Here is a 27,969-nt window from a genome sequence, read left to right on the forward strand (position 1 = left end):
TGCTTCCATATCCCTCCACTTCCCTGTCAAAGCCACTTGTGAAAGAGACACTCACAAGAGTTTCTGACAAGCCAGTAACACAGACACACCTCACTGCCAGCGATTATGCTGCACATTTAGTGGCGGCCTAGAATCCAGGATTTTCAGCCCACTGCTGGAGCTCAGAGAGTATTTGTTACTTTACTCGTACAATAAGCATTCTACCCTCTAGCTCAGGGGACGGGAATCTTTTTTGGGTTGGGGGTCAGCTGACTCATAGAAAAATCAGTTGGGGGGCCGCACACAAGTGAGAGGCAAAAATAAAAACACAAACAAAACCCTCACTGATATTGTGCCTGACTGAGGAGAAAGACATTCCCCACAGACACCAGAGGTTAGGGGGCCCCGGCCTTGTAGATTCTTGTGTGCTCCAGCCCCACAGTGGGGATGGGGGCCTGGAGCACCAATACAGGCTCCCCAATGGTGGGGGGCATGAGCCTCAGGGGCCGCATCCAACCCCCGGGCTGGAGGTTCCCCACCCCGGCTCTAGCTACTAGAGGGCCAGGAAGGCTGGAGCCACAATCCAATCAGGAAACAGACTCTACCTCATGTGATCCACCATAACAAATCCATAGATCAAGTAAGCACGAGCAAATCATAATCTGCTCGCACATTCAAAAAAGGCCAAAAAAAAAAAATCAAGCAAGCAAGCGGTTCACTGAATCATTCGCAGAGTTGCAGGTGAAGCATTGCTGTGCACTGGGTAACATCAACTGCATCCCAGCCTAGAAGTGGCTGCATTTCGGTAATGGGGAAAGCAACCCTTCAACTACCTCTTATTGCCTAGAGATGGGAGACTGGGGCTGAGGACAGCTACCGACACCTTCCAGTGTAACTGCACTCCACACCTCAGCTCTAGCCTTCCTCCCACCAGCCTTTAAACAGGCCACTCTGATTCCTTACAGCCTGGCAGGGAAGACAAAGGAACAAGACTGTTGTGGAAAAAGGGAAATCTGGGGGCAGGAGTGAGCACACAGCTCCTAGCAGGGGGAGAATGGAGAAATGGGAAGGCAAAGACCCTTGGCATGAGGGTAAAGAGGAAGGGTATGGGGAGAGGGACACAACCCCTGCCATGGTGGGGAGCAGGTATGGGGGACCATAGTGTGGGCAGGGAGGGTTATGGGGAGCCCCTGAAATAGAGGGAGATAGGAGGATGCAGGGAGCTCCTGGCATATGCAACGAGAAGCCAGGATACGTGTGACCCTCTAGGATTTTATAAGCATTCAGGCCTGGCCGACGGGGAGAGGGGTTGGGGGAGGGGAGTTGGTTGAGGGGGCAGTTGCCCCGGGACCCAGCAATCCAAAAGGGCCCAGGGCTCCCTCTACTGGGGCAGCGGTGAGAGCCCCAGGCCCTTTAAATTGCCACCCCGTGTTTTCGATGGTTCTGAGGACGGGGGTGCACCATGCTCCGTGTGGCACTGAGGGCTGGTTGCCATGGCACCGCCCCTTCTGCCCAAGGCCCCACCCCTTTAGGGAGCACAGAGCCAACCCCCCCAGCTTGCCCGGTGGCCTGTGGAGGCTGTGAGGACCCCGTGTACATTTAAGTCTTAGGCGTTCCAGAGGCTATTGGGGAGAGAGTGCTGGAGTGGATTTCCTTAGCTTGAGGAGCGCGTGCCTGGAACGATGGAGGACGTGAGCGTGCGTGACCCGCGCAGCATGGCTAAAAGTGACAGGATTCCCATTCAGGATCCTTGTTCTTTGTATAAAACGCCGTGGGCATATTTCCAGTCAACCTCAGGAAAATGCTGTTGCATTGTTTCGGGAACCATGCCCTGCCCTAACAATAAGCGTTGCCAGAACCAGCCAGCATACAACACCTGTTGAACCGTGATACATTGATCCACCCATGAATGGTTCACAAATGATTTTATAGCAGCGGAAAGGGGGTTTAGAGGGCTATAGGTTCAACTCCAATGGCAGTATCATACTTTGGCTAGCCACTAGGTTTGTTGCAGTGCCTGCTGCTGTATATTGGGGCTTCTGAAATAACAAGCCTGTAGATGATAGCTTATTAGCTAGAATTTTAATATCTACTGAGTTTACAATCCCGGCCCCAGTTCCCAGGCCACCCAACACCAGTTCTCTCATGTCCCGCTTTGATCAATAGGGGGGACTAAGGGTTAGGTGTAACCAGGGCTGTACAAACTATGAGCAGTTTGGCCATACGGTAGTTACATTAATTTAAGTCATATTAAAATGGATCTGCTATAGGACCAACTTTGCAACCGTTACCACTTCAGCTTGATGTGAGGGAGCCTGGGCATACACTAGGGCACCTGGATGGGATTGCAGCATCACCTCCCCTGGCTTCCATCCTCCTCAAAACTGAAGTATCCACCCTCAGAAATAACGGTCTTGGGTATAAAAACAAAGGCATATATTAAGGATTCCCCCGATGGGGCATCTTTCCCAAGTCTTGGAGCTGCTACTCTACCATTGTGACTACAAAACAATTCTAAAGTTGGAATTTAGATCAGCGGACACCCCAATAGAGGAATTCCTCCACTGGCGATTTTGGGTGGTGGAGTGATCAAACCAACTACATTCTGTGGAATAATTGACTCAGTTGCAGTGTGACCAGATTCCTTCATGCCAAATTGAGTTGGTGGGGTCTGCCTTGGATCCATTCCAAGTTAATCGTATAATGATCTTACCTCCCCATGACACCCAGGGGGGTGCATCAGGAATGTATACGCGTGTTATAATAGTCACCCATATGGGAGAGATGTCCCTCTGGATTTGGGCCTACATGATCGCAGGGATCAATTATGGGCAAAGGGGTTCCATCTACTGTGCTGACGCTAACCCTTATGAATGGCCGCAGGGGAGAGGTTGGGTAATTGGAAGGTCTCATACAGCAAATGGAGTGATCAGTGCTAGAGCGGTTTATATGAGAACCCGAGGTTTCTGCTTCAGTATGACAGAGATCCTTTTTAGTTGTCTGCGATGGACCGATTTACCTTCTGGTGTTTTGTCTATAGTATAGACAGTTTCCCCAGGGTGATTTACAATAGTGAAAGGGCCTTCCCAGTTGGCCTGGAGGGGTTTAGCGGTGAATTTAACAGGGCACGCCACAAACCATTTTGAAGGCGGAATGGTCCCTTGCAACCAACCGAATGGGAATCCGGTCTACCAGCTGATTTCTTATCTACGGCTGCTACCTTCGCCTTACCCCCAACAAAGCGTGATTCTTGGGGGCTAATGAGGGCCGCCTGTCAGACCACGTCCAACAGGGCATCTATATTTGCAGGCTCTCCTGGACTCCACTGCCCTATCGCCTGTTGGATCGGGGTGGGAAGTCCCTGGGCAATCAGCTGCAATTCCTCCGTAGGCAAATTAATCTATGTCAGCGTTTAGGGGGGGTTGTCCACCCACCGTGAGGGCTGCCCATTGGCTGCAGAGGCAGGAAATTCTTTCAACGGAATGCACAGGGTCTTTCTGGGGGCAGCTGTTGCCAATACAAATTTGGCCAATAGGACACGTGGCCCTACCACAGGCGCCATCCCTAGTAGCATATCAAAAATACTGGTATATGCGACGACCTCGGCTTGATGCAGTTGGGCCCACCCAATGTTTTAGCTAGTTCAACCGCTTGGGCAGGGATTGTTTCTGCCTCGGAGACAGTGAGTCCGAGGTAGGGTCTTTTTCCCCCATCTGCAGGGGCCAGCCCAAAATTTTAAAACACCCATTGTAAGGCTGCTACTGAGTGGTGGGGTCTCTGCCATGGGCCCCCAGGATCTGGGGGTGTCAGGGTGGTACCAAACATCCCCATCCCATTTGTCTTCAATCCCCAGGTCCTGGGGCACACTTTCCTTATGGACACTCATGATGGTGGCCGGGCAGCTCTCACCCCGTACCTCCTGCATAGCTCCCTGTAAAACAATGTCCTTTAAACACGTCACCGCCTGACTAAGAGCGGTATTCTCTACCTGCACCCGCTCTCGCTCTTCCTCTGTGGCTGCCACTCGGACGGCTGCCACCAAGAGAGAAGAGGCCTGGGAGATGGTGGCCAGTGCCTGGGCTTTCCACATATCTCGTTCTTTCTCAAGTTTGCATTGTTTTTCCTTCAGCATGTCCAATATCTTGTGCTAACTGATGGGCATGCGGCAGCGCTCTCTTTGCCTGCTTTATCTGGCTTATATAATAATACATACTGTTCCATCATCATGTCTAAATCCGACATCGCTCCTGACAGCATCCCCCTTCCCCCCCCCGGGATCCAGGGGTGGGCCCCCTAGGCCTGTAACCATTCTGTCAGGGGCCCTGGGGTGGGCACTGCATTCCTGTCTTTTCCCCCCTTGTCAGAGGTTTTTATGCTCCCTCTGCCTCTTCCCCAAATGGGCATTGTGTTGTTCGGGGGGGGGGGAAGGGGGGTGATGGGCAGTCTGTGAGCCATGGGTTGCTAGCCTACGACATCCTTACGTGCCACAAGCTGTCCTACTTCAACTTTCCTGGGGAATCAAGGCTGTATCCTTACACCCCTGTCCCTGGCATCTCCACCAAAATGTTGCAAGCGTGCAACTAACCTTGGCCTAACAAGAACTGGGACCACGAGGTAAAGAGCACAAATTGCTTTAATAGCTGTAACCTACTCTGAAAGGAGGGCAAAGAGAAGGCTTACTCTCATTATCCTCAATCACACTTACAGTCTGACGAAATACAGGCTGAACGCCAGGCACCAGGAGTTCATGCTGAGGTTCATGCTGTTGATATCTTCCCGTGATGACCGCAGAACCGATTCGCTGGCCAGGTGATCCGAGTAGAGGGCATCCTCGGGAGGTCCTGCTTGGTGATCCCCTTTCAGGTTCTCTCTCTCTTCGTTAGATCGATGATGTTACAGGCCATGTGCAGCTTCTGAGTCCATAGGTCTTCCTTCTGGGCTGTGTGCACTCAAGTTCAGGTGAGTAAAAATTCCTCACCCACTGCATGTTTGTCTCCCACACACACAATGCATTCACTCAGGAAGGGGTAACCATAAGGAGAATTTACAGAACCTAAGCCAATAATAATTCAGCTTTACATCAAATTATAACGTGCAAACAGATTATGTCCTTCGCCCTCAACATGATGGGGACCGATTTACCTACAACTACTCAAGAGAGATCTTGGTGTCATTGTGGATAGTTCTCTGAAAATATCCGTTCAGTGTGCAGAGGCAGTCAAAAAAGCAAATAGAATGTTAGGAATCATTTAAAAAGTGATAGAGAATAAGACAGAAAATATCTTACTGCCTCTACATAAAACCATGGTAAGCCCACATCTTGAATACTGCATACAGATGTGGTTGCCTTAGCTCAAAAAAGATATTGGCATTGGAAAAGGTTCAGAGAAGAGCAACAAAAATGATTAGGGGTTTGGAATGGGTCCCATATGAAGAGACATTAAAAAGACTTGGACTTTCAGCTTAGAAAAGGGGAGAATAAGGGGGGATATGATAAAGGTTTATACAATCATGACTGGCATGGAAGAAATGAATAAAGAAAAGTTATTTACTTGTACCCATAATATAAGATCTAGGGGTTACCAAATGAAATTAATAGGCAGCAGTTTTAAAACAAAGGAAGTTTTTCTTCATGCAGCGCATAGCCAACCTGTGGAACTCCTTGCTAGAGGATGTTGTGAGGATTAGGACTTTAGAGTTCAAAAAGGAGCTAGATAAATTCATGGAGGTTAGATCCATCAATGGCTATTAGCCAGGATGAGTAGGAATGGTGTCTTTAGCCTCTGTCTGAAAATGGATAACAGGAGAGGGATCACGTGATAATTACCTTTTGTGTTCACACCCTCTGGGGCATCTGGCATTGGCCACTGTCAGCAGATAGGATACTGGGCTAGGTGGACCTTTGGTCTGACCCAGTATGGCCGTTCTTATGACCTCATGAGGTCTCTTCCAATACTAATCTTCTATGATTCTATGAACACAGTGCCAAGGAGCAGGGTGCCAGGGTACCAGCTTGCTGTTAAACCGTCAACATACCAAAGCTAAAAATCAATAGACACAGACTCGCAGCTAATTTGGGAGCAGGAAAAAAAAATTATCTCCTTCTCTCTGCTTTGGGCCACATGAGGTCACACCAGGCCTAAGGCTCGGGCAGATGGGAGTTTGTATTGGAAAATGTCAATTTGTTGAACCTAAAACTGATCAGGGAACAGCCTCCAGTTTGAGGAATTTCCCCACTCCAACAAAAGGTAAGAAAAAAATTCAACTGTGACATAATTTCAGTTAAAAAATGGTTTTTCATTTCAAAATGTAAGCTAATTTTAAAAAAGCCTCAAGAAAAAAAAAGCCCCACATCTCCACATTTTAACTGACCAAAAAATGAAAAAAAAAAGTGGTGTTTTGGTTGATGAATATTCAAAAGGGAGCCATTTCATTCTGTGTTAAAAATAGGGGGGGGGGAATCAACTGGAAAATAATTGAGGGCCTTAACCATCTGCCCACCCAACTCTAGCATGTAGATGCAAAAATCCCTTCACCCACTAATTAAATGCAGCCATGTGGTGGGGTGACTAGAGCAGCTGTTTCGCAGTGCGTGGAATATGAAGACTGTTTATCTACACCTCCTGTCCCATGAGATCCAGTTGAAACCTCAGGAGGCAATCTTAGGAAGGCGGAACACAACTGGACTTCCTGAAGTTGTCCAGGTTGCTGGCCATACCCATTCTTGCTTCTTTTAAGGCTGTTGGTCTCACAAAGGAGAGACCTGAGCTTACCAGCACAACCGCAAGCAAGCAGACCCCTTTGATCTCACTCTGTGGAGAGAATGCTCTATAAAAACCAGGGCATTTTGTAAGCAAGCTCAGAAAACACAACAGCAGCACAACAGCAGAGGAATACTGAATGTTTATTTCACAGAGAGCTCGCTGGAGGGGGGTAGTGGTGATTTTGGTCTTTCAATATTTTTATTGAAAACTATCATACTTTCTAAAAAATAAAGTAAATCTTTAAGGTGACAGTGGTAAAAATCACTGCATAACCTGGAGGATAAGGGTCTAAGAGTAAAAATTTGTGTTGTGAATCAACTTTGTTTAGTCAACAATGTTTTGTTGGATTTTTTTAACCCACCCAAACTTTTTCAAAAAGCTTCTGACTTGTCCACAAAGTCATGTCCCAGGATAAAAACCAAACATGAAGGTAATCATCAACAGATGCAGAGATTTAACAGTATTTCAGTTGATATGACAATCAGTCAGCAATGCTTCAATGCTGCACCATAATTAAAAGAAGAGCAACTTTATATAAGACCTTTCACTTCTGCAGAAAGTCACCTTGTTTCACACAGACTTGAGAGAGTACCATGAAAAAGGGTAGTGTATTGAGGGTGACCTATAGATCCAGAGCCAGTTTCTGATTCCAGCTACACTGATAAAAATTCAGAGTCAATTCAAATTATTTTAATAGCTGTGCTTTGGATTTACAGGATGTAACCCTGATAAGAATCTAAAGGGTAATAACTGAGCAATGAATTTATATCATATAAAGATATTTAATTCCTTACCTGTGTTACTAATAGCATCTTTGATTATTAAAAACAAAACAATTTTTTTCTCCCACAACCTAGAGGCACTGTTGACATTTTGCATTTCATTCAGTTAGATCAGTCAGTTTCACTTTTTGTTTCTAGTCATTTTCACTTCCCAGTTCTTATTCCTCACACAACACCTTTGGGTTTTGCTTTCTAACACTGCTGGGGAATGTTTACATTCTTAATAATTCTGAAATCATTTAATGAAAATATTTCTATTCTGAGCTTGGTTTGGTAAAGTCATTAACACTCTACATTTGGTGTACAATACAATTTAGCAGCAAATATTAAACAGAGTTTGCTCTCTGTTTAGCAAAGTCAATGCCATGGCTTTAGTTTCTTTGTAATTGGACTCTGAAAATAAATCCCAATTCACCTTCTTTTGATTGAAGAATCTCAAACTTGACTCAAACCCCTCATCAGGAGCCAAATTTCACACACAATTGATTTTCAAGGCAGCATCTGACAAACTTCAAAAGAAGCAATCAATGGTATTTCCCATATTCCACATTTCCAGGTTAGCCAAGCGGCAATAAAGAAGTGAAACTAACAAATACCACAGAAGATTAGGGATTAATCCAAAGCCTACTTAAATCTATGGGAGTCTTTTTTCTGGCTGCAACAGACTTGGGAACCGGCAAAAGAGCAAAAAAGACAAACACCCTAATACCTGACTCATCTCAGTGAGAGAAGGGGAAAAACTACTGTTAAAGGGTAAACTATGCAGTTTTAAGTCGACACAGCCTTGTTGCTAAAAGCCAGCTTGTGTGAATGCTGCTTTTCGCACTTTTACTGACAAAATACTTCCTCCCCCAATGAGCGGGTTTTGCTTTGTTGACAAGAAAGCGCTCATGCTGACAAAAAGGTGTTCACACTTTCAATTGCTGCAGCAAAGTGTTGTTGTTCATGGGCGATGGGGAGGCAGGTTAAAAGCACCCATGAACAACAAAGGTTTTGTGGATCAAGAGTGAGTATAGACATGCCCCCAAAGGCCAATTGCATAGATTTTTGTTTGTGGCTCAGCTGTGATTTGTGAAAAGAGAGAGGCAGTGTGGGTTTTGAGCGAGGGAGAGGAGTTGACGACTGAGAAAAAATATTGACATTTGGAAGAGGGAAAAAATGCATTACTGATCCAACTCAATTTCTGTGCTTTTTTTATTTCAATGTAGGATTTTGGTTTAAAGCCTCTTCCACTGAAGAAAAAAAAAGCAGCAAATGGTAGTACCTCTCCAGTGCAAACACCTCATTGGCCGTCATTCTCACTCTGGAGGAAATTAACGAGCAGTCTTTAAAAAAAAAGAAAGATACTGCTTCCACACAACAACAGAGTTAAGGAGAAAGTCTCCCTTGTTAAATGAGTTGTTCTCCTAGCCAGCTTCATTCTATACTTTACTATTTACAATCCAGCATTCTTCACTGCCTTGTCAAGCTTCAGTTCTTCAAGCTGAGCTGCTTGACCTGCGACTGAGAAACACAGGCTTCGACCCTACTGCTGATTGAGAACTCCCTGCCCCACCACCAAGTTAAGGGTTAACATAAACTATGCCCCCTCGTTCTAAGTGGTCAGCACTGGATCAGCATGATGGACAAGGTGGTGCTCTTAGCTAATGATCATGAAATTAAGACTTTTCATGGAGACTGACTTATGAAATCCCAACCAGGAATCTATTTAAGGTCCTCACCAAAGTTCCCTATAAGCTGTGTGTTTGGGTGGCCACCCAGGAGAAATTCAAATGCTGCCCAGCTGACTAGCAGAGTGCCCTACAACCAGCAGCATGTGTTTCTGTTGATGGTACACATCCACACATGCCTTGGTGCATATAACAAAATTTATTCCACACATGGATAGAAAAAATTAGAAGGAACATTGGTTCTCACTCAGGTCAGGAGCTTCCCGGGGAGATTTCACGGGGGAAGGACTGCAGTACAGGCCATAAAACTTTGTGCCATATGAGTCATATGATTCCCTGTATGCCTTGGTCCTACTATTCTGGGGAACACATGGAAGGGATTCAGTCAATCTGATTCTTTCTCCTGGTTCTGAACACTTTTTGGAAGCAACACCTTGCCTCCTGCTAGGAAGATCTGAGCAGCCTTTTTAAAACTTCAGTAGCCAGAAAAAGAAAGGACACGTCACAAGAACTTCACAACATCGTTTTTAAACAAGTTCAGCTAACAATTGCTGCACCAAGGGGAAGACAAACTCCACGTCCCACTTGTCTGCCACAGTGTCCAGGATGTCACCTCAGTATTTCCTCAGATTCAGCCAAAATGTTCCTGTTTCAATGCACAAATTATTCCCACTCACTCCCTTGAAGAAATACAGGCAACCCCCCACAAAATACAAGAGACCAAAAAAGGACTTTTTACATATTTACAAAAAGCTGCCCCAGCCTCACAGTCCAGGGTGTGTCGGGAGCCAGCAACAAGAGCAAGAGAAGGGGACCCTGCACACTTAGTAGTTCCATAAAGTGTCCCTCCCATCCCAGACATCGAGCACTGGGGGGTGTCGTGCCATGGGCCTATAATTCCTCAGTCCACACGCAGCTTCATGTCCCGGCGACCCATGGGGGCGATCGCCTCATTGGAGTAGCCGTTTTCAGAATACAATGACAGGTCATCTGCATTCTCCATGCCGCTGTTTATTTCTGGGGGAGGGGAAAAGACAAATGCAGACATAATTAAAGGGTTGTCAATCACTAAAGTCGCCAGCAGCATTTTATTCCAACGCTTTCCCAAGAGGCAAATCCAGTAGGGTTAATGGAAGTTCATGGAGCTCAGGACTTTGTCAGAAGTAGCTCAGCACCCCAAGTCCCAAGGCTCTCTCATTGTTAGAGACAGGTAAACCGAGGGACGGGGTAAAGTGACTTGCACCCCTCCCCCAAATTAATTCACAGAGCAAGTCAGTGGTAGAGTATATGGCACTGATTCTGACCCCGCAGCCTTCAGTGGAAGTATCCCGAAGGTATGCCAGATAACAAGATTGAGAACAGGCCCCTTGTCATATGGCAGCCACAGATGTATGGCTGGGTGTGTCTGCAATAGGAAAAGGAGAACCTCAGAAGTATCCCAGAACCTGGATTTTAATCTAACACAGGTGAACTTCTTTATTGTGAAAAAGGGAGCTCTCCCCAGTGCGGGCAGATTTAGCTGAGCTAATCAGCCCGCCCCAGGATCTTTTTAGGGTTGGTGCCAGTCTTAACCAAGGAGTTTGTTTTAGAGGCACAAGAATGAAAATAAATGTTGTTCCTAAGCCCTCTACTTTAGAAGGCATGGTGCAGTTTGGGTCTGTCTGGCTCACATTGCTTTCACATCCGCGTAACCCTTGGGTTCCTTAGACCTGATCCTACTTGACACACCTGGATGAAAGAGCAGAGTTAGGCCCATAACTTAGAGCAGCGTTTCTCAAAGTCGCTTTGGAAAAGCCGCTGGCAGGCCCATGCCGCTTTGTTTACCTAATGGGTCTAAGTGCCACAGAGCCTTATATTGGCACCAAAGTTTGCCATTTCCAGCCAAGGAGAGCTGCAGGAAGCAGTGGTCTGGGCCACACCTTGGCTACAGATCCTTTAGGTAAAATAAGCAGTGTGAACCTGTTAGCAGCTTTCCCAAAACACATTTGCAGCCCACTTCGAGAAACACTGACTTACAGCATAAACTCTTTGTTATCTGTGTACTGATTCCTGATGGCTACTACGACGAGACCAACAACGGCTGCAGGAGAAATTATTGTACTCATGATCCTTAAGAACTGAAGTGTACAGACTTAGTGGGTGAACTCTGATGTCCCAGAGCTGCAATATTCTCTTCACAAAAAATCACTGTTTTCTTTCTTTCCGGATCAATTGAAAGACAAGAAGGATATGAGAATTTTTTTTTGGACCAACTTGTGTGAGTGAAAGAGACAAACTTTCAAACCACATGGAGCTCTTCTACAGTCCTGGGAAAAGTACTCACGGCACAAAGTCTGCAAAGATCCACTACTTGAGCACCTTTTCCAAAGTATCTCTGTGTGCTTTGTGAAGCAAGTGCCTTGCCCAGACCTGAAGCAGAGCTCAGTGTGGTTTGAAAGCTGGCTTCTCTCACCCACAGGTGTTGGTCCAATAAAAAGTATCACCTGGCACACCTCATCACACTAATATCCTCAGATGGGTGGGGATGCGACAACACTGCATGCCAATCAGTGGAGACAATCCTTTCGCAAATACATCCCCTGCTGAGAAAACAAAATCATTAGAGCAGGGGTCTCATACTCCCAGCCTGCAGACCATTTCCAGCGGGAACAATTGCATAATCCAGCCTGGGACTCCAGGCTGCAGCGGCGGGCAGGGGGGAGGGAAGGGTGCCCATTACTGGCCCTCAAGCCCACCCCCTCTCCTCACCATGGCACCAAGGGATCACTGGGAAGCCTGGTGCAACGGTGGCAGTTGCTTCCCACCCCACACTCCCTGCAGAAGCAGGAGTCGTGGGGAAGCAGAGCATGAGCGCACATGCTCTGCTTCCTCATGGCTCATCCCGGCACAGGGAACATGGGGGGTGCGACTGCTGGTGTAACAAAGTCCACCCGGTGATCCCCAAAGTCGCGTCCTTGAGGGAATGGAGTGTCATGGGAGAAGGGGAACTCAGGGCAGTGGTGAGAAGGGGAAGGGCTTTGGGGCCGGTAGCGATAGACCTCCCCCTCCAGCCCTCTGGGAGTTCCTGGTTGGATTTTGCAGTTGCTCCCACTGGGGATGGCCCGTGGGCAGGGAGTTTGAGACCCCTGCCTTAGAGGAAGATGAATAGTGGGGAAAGAGCACATGCTTGAGTGGTGATTAGCTCCCAGACCCACAGTGCCCGAGCTCTGCAGCCCCTTAGGACTCTTCACCCATATGCTAGCGCCAGCTAATCCATGTCAGTGGAGGAGGGGGGCTGTTTCGTTTTGGGTTTTTTTTTTTTTGCTTCTCTCTTGTGTGCAGCCCCTGGCTTATTTTTCTGTGGAGGAGTGGTTCCCAAACCCAAAAAAGGTTTCCCACCTCTGTTCAAAAGAACTAAAGTCTGTCATAAAAAGAGGAGGGAGATGGGAGGACAGACAGTGGATCAGGTCGATTCCAGACGCCATCTAGTGGCTAGAACCTGTAAGACAGTTTACACTGAAGGAAGGTTAAACAGAAGTTGACAACAGGGCAATGCTCAGCACTGTAGCTAGTAGGGATGTAAAATCCTGGTTAATCAGTTAACTGGTTAAATGTTAGGTTAACCTAGTGTTTGACCAGCTAACCCACTAAGTGGGATCTCACTTCACCAGCCCCCCAGAGGGGTTGGGGCTGCTGCCGCTGGGTTCCAACCCCGGCAGGCTGATCATGAAGCCCACGAGTGTTCCAGAGACCCGCCCCCCCCCCCCAACCCCTTGATGGAAGGTGCATCAAATGTCTGACCAATGCCCAGAGCAGGCCTGCACAACATATGGTCCGAGAGCTGCATGTGGCCCACAGGAGCTCACTGTGCGGCCCGTGACAATTACGGGCGGCGTAGCCCCATCTGATCTGCCGGCCGGGCGGAGGAGCGGAGTGCCGCTGGGGAGGGGGAAATGCGGTGATTCTCGCCGCCTTGCTGCCTGCGTGCAGCTCCGGTGCGAGGAGGCGGGACGCGAGCCAGAGGGCGGGACGCCGGCAGACACCAGGACGCTAGCGTGATGTCGCGACGTCACGGCCAGCGACTGCCGGATTCAAAAAGGCAGAAGCCAGGTAGGGGCGGGGAAGGGGAAGGGGCTTGTTCTGAGGGGAGGGGGGCAGGTGAGGAGAAAGGGGAAGACACCAAGGGAAAGGGTGCAGGACAGACAAATGCCAAGGGGCCAAGTGGAGACACGTGGGGAGTTTTTTTTGTTTGTTTGTTTTTGTTTTTTTTGTTTTGCTCAACAAAAATTTTTAGCCACGTGTTTGGTATTTTTTGGGAGAGCATCCCTACTTGCGGCCCGCAGCTGTTTTCTTTGGAGTAATATGGCCCTTGTCGCTTTCCAAGTTGTGCAGGCCTGGCCCAGAGTCATCCAGTTCATAGGGCAGCCATCCCAGTTCCTGCACTTTGGGGGGCCCTGCGGCAGCTGCCTCAGCCAGCCTATGGACAGGTCTCAGGCTGGCCTGGGGAATACCTGGGGGCCTAGCATGGGTGGGATGGCAGTAGGGGTCAGCCTTGCACTCATCGCGGCAGTGGGAGTAGAAGTGACCTGGAAGCCTGCTCCACTATGCCCCACTGCCCTCTCGCAGCCTGCTGCAGCAGTGGGAAGCGGAGCACCCTGGCCCCAGAGCGCGCAGCTTCCCACTGCCATGGCGAAGCAGAGTGCAGCGGGCTGGGCGAGGGCGGCAGAGCAGAGCAGACTGCTTGGCTGCTTTAGCTCCTACCACCACAGCAAGTGAGAGAGGAGGGGCAGACCCCTGCTGCTACCCTGCGCCAAGCCCCCGGTAATCCCCCAGCTCACGTTGCTATGGAGAGGGAGTGCAGTGGGGGTAAGGTGAGGGTGAAGCAGACATGGGCAGGGCCTGCAGTGGGGAGGGAGGGTTGCCCTGGGCTCCGCATCTGGGGCTCTTGGCAGAGGTTACCCCAGACCCCACACCGCTAGGGACGGCCTTGCTGGGGCTCTACACTCTTACCAATAAGGCCAAACACCTATGCTGATATTTACAGAGTGACTGAAACGATGCTGGAAATAAACCGTTCGACTGTGCCGCGTGCCTGCTGTGCACGCCCTCAAAGGGACAATCAGCCCAACGTCACCATTTACACCACTTCCACAGGCGCTCCACCATCAGCTGCTCCGAGGGCTCTTCCCCACACACTCCATTCTCCTCTCCCCCCGAGCACAGTGCAGCTCTGGCAGGCTCCCCTGGGAGAGACCAGAGCTTCTACATTTAAAGCCCCAGTGGCCTTGCCATCCCGCCTCACAAGACGCCTTTGCCATAATGCCTACAGAACACGTGTCCATGGCAACGCTGCAGGCATGCAGAGGAGACCACCGCCTGTCTTGCTGGCCACCATCACCCTCTGTTTCCTTGCTTCCCATCTGACTGTTTCCACCCGTCTCTTGTCTAAATCTCCCTCCCCCCCCCCCGGTTTCCCTCGTTACTCCCTGGCGGGTTTTTTTCCCCCTTGATAAATTTTTATCACATTTTTGTCCGGTATTTTTTTTGAAACCATCTGGCAACCCTAGGGCCTCCAACGTCCTGCAACCCAGCATGACCCTTGGGCAGGCTTCTGGCCTGCCACAGCCCCACATGCTGCTCAAAATGGCCAGCATGTGTCTCTGTGCAGTGTGCGCTCTTTAGGAGGAGAAGGGTCTTTTCACACTGCCTCTACCCCCAGCACAATGCTCGCAGCTCCCATTGGCTGGCAACATACGGAGACCACCCCCCCAAGGGGACGCTGTGCAAACATACATGCTGGTCCCAGCAGCTGGCCCTCTGAGTGGCATCTGGGGGCCATGGAAGACAGGGAGCTTGCCCGACGGTCCTGATGGGCTGCTGGCCGGGAGCTGCCTAAGGTAAGCACTCCTAGCCAGAATCTGCATCTGGCACCCTACTCCTCCTGCACCCTAACTCCCTGCCCCTCTCTGGTCACAGCCCAAACCTTCTGCACCCCCTCCTGCACCTGATGAAAACTCCTTCCCAGGCCTTGCACCCCTCCTGAACTCCTCCCCCAGGTCAGAATCCACTCTTGCACTCAAACCCCTCCCTGACCCTGCACCCCCTCCTGCACCCCAATCTCCTACCCCAAGCTCCTTGCACCCAACCTCTGCCCCACACCCTGCACTCCCTTCATTAATATAATTGAAAAGTGCAGTCCTGGATCACTTACCAAATTCTTAGAGTGGCCCCCCATCAAAAATCATTGCCAACCACTGTGCTATAGTGATACAAACTCATCATCTTCTGAAGATTATTTTTAATATCAAATTGTCCAACTTGATGCCTTTTTAAATACTCCCCTACTAACAACTGCACAGAGCCTCGTACTGCCATAAACACTCAAAGTCTCTGGGGTTTGCCCCTCCTCCTAGACAGTTACCCCAGGCGTGCCTGGACAGAGCCCCCACTGATTCACAAGATCAGGGTATTGCCTGTGGTCGACAGCCTTTCCTGACGTCTCAGTAGCATCAGTTATTATCATGCATCCCCACTCTACAATACTGGGACCCAAACCTGCAACTCCCACCTTAGTCTCAGTGGTCATATGAGAGTGTGGTCTGTAGGGCAAGACCCTTATCCATGGCACTGCCCAGTGCTGAGCGAATCACTGGGGTTGGTCATCTGAGCTGCCAATACACAAGTCAACTCCACTTAGCTCTGTGGCACTCTGGTCAGTGTCTCCAGCAAGAGGCAGGTTCAGAGAGAGGGACGGTAGCAGAGTACTGGAACAAAAGGCTCCATTAGCTACTGGATGGCAAGAGAAGAGCAGAACCTCGCCCTCTGCCCCTGGCTTTGCTCACGGCCATTCCGAGGCTCTCGCTCTCAAGCAGCCATACCTGAAAAGATCAATTTCTCCTTCATGATTTTGACATCCCGACTGGACCTGCGGACAGCAGCACTGAGCATGATTTGCTCCGGGTTGTAGGTCCGTATGCTTCCCAACCGCCATCTGCAGCAGAAAAGAGGCATGTAAAGGACTGGCCTCAAATGCCAATCCTCTAAGCAAGCATCTCCTGACAAATGAAGTCATAAAACCCCGTTGATGCAAGATGGCTTCAACTTTACTGTACTGCATCGGCCCTGGTGTTAGGCAGCATGGCTTGATTTTAGGAGGTGCACAGAAGAGATTTTCATTAGCTCTGAAAATCAGGCAGTCTTAAACAAATGAAACCATTTCTGTGAAAGCACCTTAGCTTCCCCCCACCGTCGTTAATTTTTATACAGACTAATTATGGAAAGTGTTCAATAGTAATGAATATTTCAGAGAAATCAGAGGCATGCATAAGGAAGACGCTAGTACTAGCTGCTTCAGAGGAAGGTGCAAGCAAACCCACAGTGGATAGTCTCAGAATGACCTGTTGGCCAGGGAAGTTTCTTCCTGACCCCCTGCTAGAGAATACAGGCAGTCCCCGGGTTACGTACAAGATAGGGACTGTAGGTTTGTTCTTAAGTTGAATTTGTATGTAAGTCGGAACTGGTACATATTGTAGGGGAAACTCTAGCCAAACATTTCTCCAGAGCTCAGTTTTATTCTCCCACACCTCACTTCCCTCAGTCCTTTATTCTCAAGCTGAGGTGTCTGCTGAGAAAAGCCGCTCCGCGTCTCCCTGGTCTGCTGGGGGGAAGCAGCTAGTGCGGGGTTGCCTCACCCCGTTTGTAAGTAGGGATCCGATGTAAGTCGGATCCATGTAACCCGGGGACTGCCTGTAGTTTATGCCCTGAAGCATGAGTGTTTGTGTCCCTTTCCAAAGCTCATAAGGATTTTTTCAAACCCTTTTTACTGTAACTCTGAATATGATTACCCATATACAACCCAGACCAGGTGGTCTGAGTTAATAGGTTTGAATACTGCACAGCAAGAAGTGCTGTGATTCGGTCACATTAATGACTGTGCTCTAATTAGGGGAACAGAGTCACGTAACCTAGATCCAACATTTTGGGGCTTGCGGAAAAATGTTCTGTTAATTCTCTTCCCCCCTCATCCTCCCATTTAAAGTGTCAGTGAAATTAACCATCCATTGAAGTTTCCACCACATGGAACACCGGGGGAGGAATGAAATCCAGCATGGTGACTTAACCATAAAAATGAAGCTGTCTAGATTGAGTTTCATTGTCCAAACTGAATACATGGAAAAAGTAAAAAGCACAATGAAAAGTAGACCAGATTTTGAAAAAAAAATCACCTTTAATCAGCTAAAGAATTGTTACCAACACAGAGAAAAACTTTTTCTTTTCTTTTCTTTTTAGTCTGAAAGTGGGGACAATTTCACTTCAGAGCCATTTGATACTTCAGTCCAGAAAGCACACAGTAAAGCGATAGGATGAACCTACACTGATGGTAGCAAAGACAAGGTAGCAATGAGGTATAGCAGGTAAAGGTGCTGTCCTGGGTGCCAGGAAGCCAGATTCTCTTCTCAGATTTCACACTGATGTATGAGGTGTCCCTGGACAAATCATTTCACCTTTCTGTACTCCTCTTTCCCATCCGCACCTGCAGCTTGTCTGTTTAGATTGGACTCTCCCCCACTACAGGTATGTGAAGTAATATAGTTTCAATCTGTACTACCATAGTATGCTACTAATTTTTAGGCTGTATACTGGACTCTTGCTGCCTTTTGGATGTTAGACTGACTGCACACCTTTATGTTGGAAGATCCTCATCCAATTGCCTTTCCTAGAGCAAGCATCTCCATGTTACTAATAAACCAGCTGCCAAGATAATAATTGGGACAGAAATCCTGTGCATGAGGCCTCGTTAGCAAAGTGGACACTTTTTCACATTGTGTTCTAGATTTTAGGGCCAAACCTTGTCTAATAAGGTGAACACCCACCACTGTGTTTCACAAGTATATAAATTAAACATCCGATATTTAAGTTTCATAAAAAGGATACATAGGCCACCTACAAGCAGCCTCTCTCTCTTCCCTGTGGGGGAAGTACATCAGGTTCCAGTTTCCAATAAAATAACTCAGCTAGTTCTCCCTTTTTACATAGGGTACGTCTACACTGTGCAGCTATTTCGGGATACTGGAAATATCCCAAAATAGCTAACCCGGGTCTTAACAAGTGTGCTATTTTGGCATCCCTGTAACTGTCATTCTACGAGGGTTAAGGGATGTCTCTAAATAGAGCATTATTTCAAAATGTGTTGCTGTGCACCAAATTTCAAATTTCAAAATAGAATTGAAATAAGATCTGCAACTTGCATAATGCAAATTGCGTATCTTATTTTGAGTTTAGGGTTCTGCGTAGATACACCCATAGTAACAAAAATACTGGTAACTTCATGTTGATATTTCATCAAAAAATAGGATCAGTGTAAAATGAAAAGTTTGCTGTAAGCCTGGTCAGGTTTCCAGTTATCTGGCGCCACTTAGTGGAACATCCAGGGAAATGAATGCTGCCTCAGGGAATCAATTTGCTTGACACCTACTGCAAGCTGCTGAAGTCCACCTAAGTTGAGTGCGCTCAGTACTTCACAGGATCAGGCCCACTGCTGGCAAACATTTTAGAAAGTGCTTAAAAGGTCCAGGACTATTCAGGCCAGAATCCGCTCCGTGCAGGCTTTTTGCACTTTTGGAACTCTTTATAAAGAGCTGCACAACAGCAGGTGGGCTGGATGAGAGAGAAAGGAGACTGTTTTCTACAAGGGACAGGAAAAAAAGCATATAATGGACAAAGCTAGGCTGGGCTGACAGCCAATGCATGTACAGGAGCTACCTGGATGAGGCCAGAGAAGGTGGGTTGCTACATGAACATCCTCCTGGGAGCCAAGAGGGGCGGGTATCACAGGCAGGAGGAGGTACTGCCTTCCCAAATCTTCAGCTTGGCCCCGCCCACACTCTGCCCCCAGAATGCCTGGAGTGTTGCTGCCCCCAAGTGCTCACTCTCCCTGTGCTCTAGGGCTGGGAAGGCTCAGGCTGCATGCAACCCCACGGAGGAGGGGGGATGTGCTGGCTCCCATGGGGGGGGGGGGCAGGATCTGGGTAGAAGGGGAGGGGCTGGGAGCTTGCCTCCCCCAGCCTTACCTTTGCCTACCACCCATGCTGAGTGCTCTCAGAGGATGTTCCTGAGGCGAACGGTTCACTGACATAGAAGAAAAGGGTTTATGCCATCAGTGCCCAATCAATGAAGGGCAGAGGTTCCTCATCTCCCACTGAAATCAGCATCTACTGAATTGCATCTACTCAGCGTCTTGCAGGACCAGCCTGTCTACAGGCATGGCCCATAATGAAATGGTCTGCTGTGAAGTTCTGTCCTATATACTTCTTTGGTACTTGCAACTTTCAGCATCAGTTCTAGGGCTAGGCAGGGTCCCTCGTCCCTAAAGGAAAAGCGCAGCAGAACTTTTAGAAATTTTAGGCTGTGACTGAGGTTTGGTTCAGTGTTACTTACAGCTGAAAGGACAGAAGTGATTGAATGGGAGCGGCAGGTAAAACAGACCTTCTCTCTTATGCTACTCAGCAGGACAAAGTTGTGCTCAGTGCAATCACAGGAATTAGAGCCTGCTCGTTGTAAAGAAAGGTGAACTGCTGACAGGATGTTCTGTGTGCAGCCCTCAGCTTAGGAACGCATTGTTTCGTGGGTCTGAATAGCTGCAATCTAGTGACTGTTGGAGGGGTTGCTATTTCCCCCTGGCTTTTGGGAGGTGGAGGCAAATTACTAAGGTAACAATTCTTACCTGGGCAAGACTCCCATTGATCACAGTGATCCCTGTGATCCGAGTCTTGCCCGGATGAGAAATGCACAACAGGGCCAACCGTCCGCAAAGAGTATGCAACTGTGAAGCACAGAGTGGCTGTTGTGAAGCAGCTGGAATGTGTCAGGATAGCACCGTCACTTCCTAATCTAAGCGTAGGGCAATGAACTCACTGTGCAGTAACTGTTTGCAAACAGTGAACTCTTAGTGCCATTCACTATATTCCCATCAACACCCAGATTTTCAGAATAATGAAAAGAACGAGCCATAAATTCAGTTAGGCCCTAACTCAAATTATGGCTTGAATAAATGAGTGGAAAATGCAGTGTACAAAGGACAGCTGGAAACAAAACCGAACCCTAATGTTAAATATCATTATTCCTACAAAGCCAAGACTTTTATTTTAAATAAAACAGGGGACATGTATTTTGCTTTTAGACTGAATTGAAAATACCATATTGGTTTGGGTTAGGGTCCTGAAAGTCTCGATCCCAGATGAAATGCTATATAAGCAGGTTTCAACCTTTTATACAGGTCTGGAATCCAGAATTCAGTTTGTTTGTTTTTAATCCAGTGAACATTTAACATGTCTAATCTGATTCTCTTGGCTATAAAGAGCCATAGAAACATTTTGCAATGACATCGATGTGAACCGAGACTATGTACTCGGGAAGAATTTTCTCCACAGCTGTAACATTCCAATACTGTTAATTGTGAGCTTTTTTGCTCGCAAAGTACCATTTTTAAAGGCATCAATGCAGGGAACTTCATATAACAAAATCCAGGCATTCTGCAGACTGCAGACAACTGTGTAAGTCGTCACATACCTTCTAGCAGGCAATACTTACAAATGGCAAACATTCAAATTCAAGGGAGGGGAAATAAAGGAGAGAGACATAGACTGGGACATTTACCAGTAATGCAATGTCATTGGTCAGAGCTAAATGTATGGAGAAGGTTACACACATAAAGAGTTTGGGTCAAACATAGAAATAAAAGTGGTGGAGACTTTACTGCAGAGAGAGGACAGATTTCAAATTGTCCCTAACAGAACGGAAGCCACTGAAACAGCCAGTGATATAATAGTATTTCGGGGAGCCTGAAGTCCAGTGTCATAAGATTTTGAGCCTCCTTCAACCTAAACTGGCAAAATGCCACTGACTTAGGTGGATTTACTCCTGGCCTACAGTGGTAGAAGTGAGAGGAGAATCTTGAGAGATTCTGGCTATGTTTACACAGCTTCCTGAAAAACTGAGGAAGAAGAGCTCTTGTGCAAAAACCTCTGGCATAAAAATGGCTCCTAATTAATTATGCAAATGAAGCAGAACAATATGCTAATCTGTGCTTCATTTGCATAGGCTTGTGTGGAAGTGGGAAGCTGTGTAGACGTAGTCTCTGTGTTCAGATTAGTGCAGTAGCTGACATCCAAATCTTTTAAACCGTCTGCCCAGCCCTGGTACTATCTTATTGGGCCAAGACAATCATGAGAAGTGAAAAAGACAGTACTGAAGCCAAATGTTTTAACTTGGAAAGGACTAAAGTAGAGCGGATTGGGCTACAAAAGAAATCCTACCTTTTGAGTGCTCCTGCCGCAGGATATTTCTACTTGCCGAGCATCACAGTTTCCCGAAGGTTACCTAATTAAATAGTGCTCAGAATAAAATTCCCGCAAAGGGAAGTGGTTTGTAGAATGTCAAAGGCTTTGTCGACACTTGCAACGTTAAAGCGCTGCCGTGGCAGCGCTTTCATGCAACAGTGTGGTTGCGGCGCCAGCATTTGGAGAGAGCTCTCCCAGCACTTTAGGAAAACCACCTTGATGAGGGGTGTAGCCCCCAGGGCTGGGAGCTAGTCTACACTAGTAAGTTACTACGCTGAAACTTGCAGCACTCGGGGGGTGATTTTTCACTCCCCTGAGCGAGAAAGTTTCAGCATAGTAGCCTGCCCATGTATACAAGACCGAAGTGTCTCTAGAAAGGACAGTTAGACATGGCATGGGAAGCTGCCTAGTTTTAGTAACTACTGAATAAGTTACTGCTCAGGGGGTGCTCTGTATAGAGGGCATGTCTACACTAGGAAATTATTTCAAAATAAGTACATTCGAAATAAAAACTCCTGAAATTAACTATTTTGATTAAGCTTATTCCCCAAGGAAAGCCGGAGTACAGATTTCGAAATAACCAACCTATTATTTTGAAATAACGGGCTTGTTGGTATGGGCGCTCCGCTTATAATTTCAAAATAAGGGGGGTTATTTTGAAATAACTCTCTAGTGTAGACCAGGGCTAGGATCCCAGTCTGCAGTGAAGCCCTAGCAGGAAGAAAGAGGAAGGTGGGATGGGGAGGAGGAGGAAAGCACCAGAATTACCTGATCATGTGATAGCTGTGAGATGCCAGAATGCAGCAGAGAAAGAGGAGGAACATGCACAACAGTCAGAGCAGTAAAAAAAATAAACCAGGCAAGAAGGCAAAAAAGATTGGTTAGAAAGTCATCACATTCGGTAGTTCCCCTCTCAAGAGACCACAGAGACGCAACATCTCGTCAGTGGGGCTGAAGCGGTACAGTAGTTATTAGCCCTGCTACGGAATGCAAAAAGCCATTCACTGCGGGGGGAAAAGGAGGTAGAATGGGCACGGTGTGGCTCCATTCAAACCCACCACCTTATCGTTGGGGCATAGGAAGAAAGTCTGATTTGCCCAGCAAGACTTGCAAAGAATTCACAAGGCTCAGACTCTTAAGCCTGTCTCGCAGGAGCTGAACCACTGGAGCGGAGAGAGAGAACGCCTCAGCTGAGCACGGGGTCTGAATTCCTCAGCACCAACACTTCTGCCGTAGAGAAGGGCACGAGGCATGGGAATGGCCCCCTCTGCGTGCTAAACCCAGGCGGCAGCAGTGTAGGTTCCCAGTTCCACGCTTGCAAAGGCAAGCCCTTGGCTACAGATACCACAAATGGAATTGGTAGCACTGATTTTTTTTCTTGGTGGTTGTAGTTTTTAAGTGGACAAAGGTGCTTTGGAAGGAAACCAGTGCTGGCGAGGGCAGGATTTCATGCTCACCTGGAACTGATTGACCCTGCGAGCTATACATCTCTGGTTAATTGCACTTACAGGCTCAGGACACATTGTGAGCTTCAGGGTAAATACAAGGGACTGGAATTCTGCCTAGGGAAAGTGGGTAGTACTGAGGTGAACTGGGAGTGTGCCTGCTGCAGGCCTGCTGACAGGAAGCCAAAGGGGGCAGTTGCCCTGAGGCCCGACGGTTCCAAGGGTCAGAAGCACGGGCCCTTTAAATCGTCGCTATCAGATGCAGCCCAACCGCTTTAGTCTCTAGAATGGAGTACGGCGTGTAAGTGGGGCTCTCAACAGCTGCAGACACTCTACTGTAACACATTACAAAAATAGCAAAATAATTATCTGCACTGGGAATTAGCCCCAAAGCAACTTTGTCAGGGCAACGCGGCGTCAAAATCACTAGCTCGTGAAACTGAAGCGGATGTTTCACAGGCAACTGCTGTGCCTAATACCAGGATGTTTGTGGTAATAATCAGAGTGGAAATTGCAGCCCATTCAGTGCACACGCTGGGGTGGTTTATACGTGCCAAACAGAAGGTTACAAAGAGAAATTCTGAAAAGGAGAAGGTGGAGTTCTAAAATGACACATTTCTTTAGGCAAACACGGCTGTTTTCCTGTCCTCGGAGCATTCCTATTTCAGACTCCAGGTTTTGCAGGACAGCCCAGTCATATTGTCATAATTGGTGATAAAAAGTTCCTCTTAGGAAGTTTCGGGGGGGGGGGGGGGTGCCAGGGTTTGCCCCAGGCTAAACAAAAGAGAAGGTGGCTGATACTTGTGACCAAATCCTAAAAACATGTTAGAGATTCTCCTAACTTGCCATTATGACCTCGGTTAACTCTGAACTATGTGCAACTTGCCAAACAATTAGATCTTCAGCCTATAAACAAGCGGGGCAATCTAGATTGTGTTCTGCATTTGTTTCCGTGCTAAAAGGTATTTACTCCTCATACAAACCAAGGAACCAAATGCAGCCTTCGCTACGGTGCCTTTGGTGAAGGTCCCAGTACTAGCTACTAGCTAGAAATTATTGCTCCCTCTGTCCATTAGAGAAGGGTGAGAGGGACTTTCCTCCACACATCAAGCTACCTCTGAACTGTAAAGCCATTAGGGCGATCAGCGAAGTTAGGACAATTTCATGCTTTTCTTCTTCTCAACTTAAATTTAAAAACACCCCAACTAACAGAGCTTTCTTCACATTCTAACTTATTCCCATTGAAGTCTATGATGTCAGAATCTCTGGAGCTGCTGAGAATTCCTCACAGTTACTTTGAAGTATTTTAAGCGCTCTTCTTGTGGTGCCTGTTTCTCCTAAGCATTGACAGATCTCACCCACACACATTTTTTAGTGCCACAGCAAGAACCATACCAAGTTTAAACCAGCCCCACTTTTCAGAAGTCTTCATTCTTTGCAACCTTGATGTCCCATGCAGCAGCTTCATTCAGCTGCTTATCACTGAAGGGGAGAGGGTGGGAATAAGCAAATTGTTTGGAAGGGGGGGGGGGGGTGATTATCCATGTCCTTATAAGCAAGGGCTCTGGAGAACACTGCACCTCCCTTTTACCTCCACACCCTTGAGAAGAACATGCTCACACCCTAAATACATGAGAGTTGATCTGTAATAATGTTACTTACTTCTGGAATATAAAAACTCCTACAATGATGGTAAATGAAATGAGATCCGCTGTGATCCAAATTAGATTGTACTCCTCTGGAGGCTGGAAGACAAAAAGACAAGCATACTTTACCTTGCAGTTTGGACAAATTTAGAGACCATGCCAAACAGAGGGTATAAACATATATAGAAACATCACAAACCTCATGATACAGATATGTGCTCCAGAGATAGACCTAAGCAAGCAGGATTTTGGATTCTTGTATGTTTGTATCTCCAAGGAACCCTGAGTTTTTAGCCACTGCCATATTGCCAGGAAAGACCTGAAAAGCATCATCCCTTCTAACCCTCTTTGCACCCTTGCAGTATTCTCAACACTCACCTTTTGGGCTGAAAGTTTCCATAACTCGTCTCTCTCTGAAGAGATCAAACTATCTTTGATGATTTCTGAGTGTATGGGGCATTCAAAAAATTACACTCAAGGAATTCTCCACCCAGACTTTGATTTCAACATCTCACTACGGCAAGTACAGCTCAGGTTTGATACTTGGCCAGGACACAATGTCCACTCAGGAGCAAGGTCTTATTTCAGTTAAACATTTCAATCCATTCAAAAGCTGGGCCTAAGTGAGGCTGGGCTCAGTGCTGCAATGCCTAACTGATTTAGGAGCCTAAAGCTCATTTTCAAAAGGGAGTTAATCACTTAGAAACTCAAATCCCACCAAGTGTCCACAGGATGTTGGCTCCACAGTAACTAAATCCCTTTTCAAAATGATTTTGGCTCCTAAACCAGTTTGGTATTACAATGCTGCAAGCAGCAATGCCCATGTAACACTGACAGGTGGAATAGAACCCGGGACCTCTGGGCTACGTCTACACTGGCCCCTCTTCCGGAAGGGGCATGTAAATTTCACGAGTCGTCGTAGGGAAATCCGCGGGGGATTTAAATATCCCCCGCGGCATTTAAATAAAAATGTCCGCCGCTTTTTTCCGGCTTTTAAAAAAGCCGGAAAAGAGCGTCTAGACTGGCCCCGATCCTCCGGAAAAAGTGCCCTTTTCCGGAGGCTCTTATTCTTACTTTGAAGTAAGAATAAGAGCCTCCGGAAAAGGGCACTTTTTCCGGAGGATCGGGGCCAGTCTAGACGCTCTTTTCCGGCTTTTTTAAAAGCCGGAAAAAAGCGGCGGACATTTTTATTTAAATGCCGCGGGGGATATTTAAATCCCCCGCGGATTTCCCTACGACGACTCGTGAAATTTACATGCCCCTTCCGGAAGAGGGGCCAGTGTAGACGTAGCCCTGGAGTTTAGAAAATGAGTTAAAACCAGCTGACTATTAGCTAAGGCCGTAGAGCAGATGCCTTATTCTCACTGTAAGTTGTCTGGGTGCCACTAGATGAGACAATACACCGCACCCAGAAGGTGTATACACCTACGCATGTTTTTACATGTCAGTGGCAGAGCCACAGCTGGTATAAATGAACACAGCTCCAGTATGACCATTAATACCAGCCAACATTCTGCCCCAAGAATGCAAGTAGACCCATGAGCTTCAAGTACTTTGCTGCACAGGGGCATGAGGGTTTTGCTAAGTGCAGGGTATATAGATTTAACTAATAAGGTGATTGGAAAATGGCATAGGGTTGTTCAGAGTGCATGCAAGTGGAAGACACAATTATCAAAGTTCTGCTCACACAGTCCAGCAAATAACCATCGCCAATGAAGCAAAAGGTTTCCCTTTGCCGAGCCCAATCACCTTGCTAAATCCCCAATTTTGCAGTGCACTGAAATACAAGATTTGAAAAGGTTATTGGGACTTTATAAATGCTAATATTAGTAGCTCAATCTATTTTGCTTAACAAGGAGAAGGTTAAGGGGGGAGATGAATAAGCCTGTAAGTACGTACATGGGGTACAAGTGTTTAGAAATATGCTCTTCAGACTAGCAGAAAAAGTCAAACTGATCCCATGGTTGCAAGTTGAAGCTAGACCAATTCAGACTGCAAATCAGGCACACGTTTTTATCAGTGAGGGTAATTAACCACTGTACAATTTACCAAGGGTCGTGGGGGATTCCCTATTAATGACAATTTATGAATTGAATGCTTTTCTAACTGGGAATTATATTGGGGGAGTTCTATGGCCTCTCTTATACAGGCCAGACAATTACAATGATCCCTTCTGGCCTTGAAATTTATGACTCCTTAATTCTTTTAGCAATGTTCATTCTAACTCCTGTATGTAATAGCATATATTCTTGTTTGTCTCAGTGTGGCTGATTATACTGCAGTTTATACTGTAAAAGGTGCATCATAAAACTAAGTTTTATATACTAAGTTATCTAACAATATTTCTGATGGAGTTAACATTTATTAACTGAAACAATGACATTGCAATCAATCAGTATTCAAATGTTTGAATATATTGCCATTAACTAAACTAACTATATTAAAATGAACATCACAGACACATAACCTCTCATTAGAGCAGGCCAAAAAAATGTAATTGAAAATTCTGGACTAAATATAAAATTTTGTCAGCAGTAATTTTTTTGCGTGGGTAAAAGTTGACTCACTATATTTTCTGATTTTTTTTTAAAACAGGAAAATTCAAAACAAAACATTTAATTTTGAATCCCTATTTCCAAAACTTAAACATTTCAAAAATAAATGTTTTGATTGAAAAATACCCCATTTTTATCACAATGTTCCCAGATGTAAGGTTTTTTGGAATTTTTTGTTCCAAAAGAAAAATTAGACAGTGTGAAAAACAAAACATTGAAATATCAGACTTTTCCATGGGATGGATGGAAGTTGTTTTCTGAACAACTCTCTCTCAAGTGGAATAAAAATACTAGCTTTCAAAGTTAGGGTTATTTCTGAAAAGAGAAACAAAATGTTTTAATGCATGGTCGCTATGAGTGACAGCATTTGCAACACACCACTGAACTGAAATCTCCCCACAACTCCTAAATGCTGAGCACTGCTGGAAAAGGGGCATGGAAGAGCGAATACATCTGTTCTGCAGCGATGCACAAAACTGAGCTCATTCGGCTCAAAACCTGTGCAGTCATCCATGAAATCTCACCATTTGCCTTGTATTGACAGTTTTGCTATAGGAAGCCATCCATTAGAAGCCCTCAGCTCATTGGGAAGGTATTTTTGACACAAACACTAGATGTGCTTTGTTGATGAGCTCACCAAATACGCATCACACAGACTTCATATCTGTTCAGTGCAGTGCTCATCAAGGTATTTTCAAACACTGGATCATCTCTTGGGTGTGCGGGGGGGGGGGGGGGGGGCAGGTTTCAAAGGCGTACATGGGAGTTAGGCACCCAACTGGTTAATTTCAACAGGCGTTGGGTGTGTGTG

At 46.8% G+C, this 27,969-nt stretch overlaps 1 protein-coding gene and 1 long non-coding RNA gene across 2 annotated transcripts in view; one reads left to right on the plus strand and one right to left on the minus strand.

The window, feature by feature from the left end:
- The first annotated feature begins 4,697 nt into the window (after positions 1–4,697).
- LOC142826587 (uncharacterized) lies at positions 4,698–10,215 on the plus strand. The gene is made up of 2 exons (XR_012900807.2): positions 4,698–4,938; positions 8,734–10,215. It is a non-coding gene; the product is annotated as an uncharacterized LOC142826587 (long non-coding RNA).
- Positions 9,703–27,969, minus strand: part of GDPD5 (glycerophosphodiester phosphodiesterase domain containing 5) — a 348,323-nt gene continuing 330,056 nt past the window's right edge. Inside the window, exons 15-17 of the mRNA XM_075919541.2 lie at positions 24,620–24,702; positions 16,053–16,165; positions 9,703–10,212 (exon numbers count right to left, since the gene is read on the minus strand). Coding sequence (XP_075775656.2) covers positions 10,097–10,212; positions 16,053–16,165; positions 24,620–24,702 — 312 coding nt within the window. The 3' untranslated portion in view covers positions 9,703–10,096. The remainder of the gene's footprint in view (positions 10,213–16,052; positions 16,166–24,619; positions 24,703–27,969) is intronic.

This window comes from Pelodiscus sinensis, chromosome 1 (genome assembly GCF_052426305.1).
Source record: "Pelodiscus sinensis isolate ZL-2025 chromosome 1, ASM5242630v1, whole genome shotgun sequence".
NCBI lineage: Eukaryota > Metazoa > Chordata > Testudines > Trionychidae > Pelodiscus > Pelodiscus sinensis.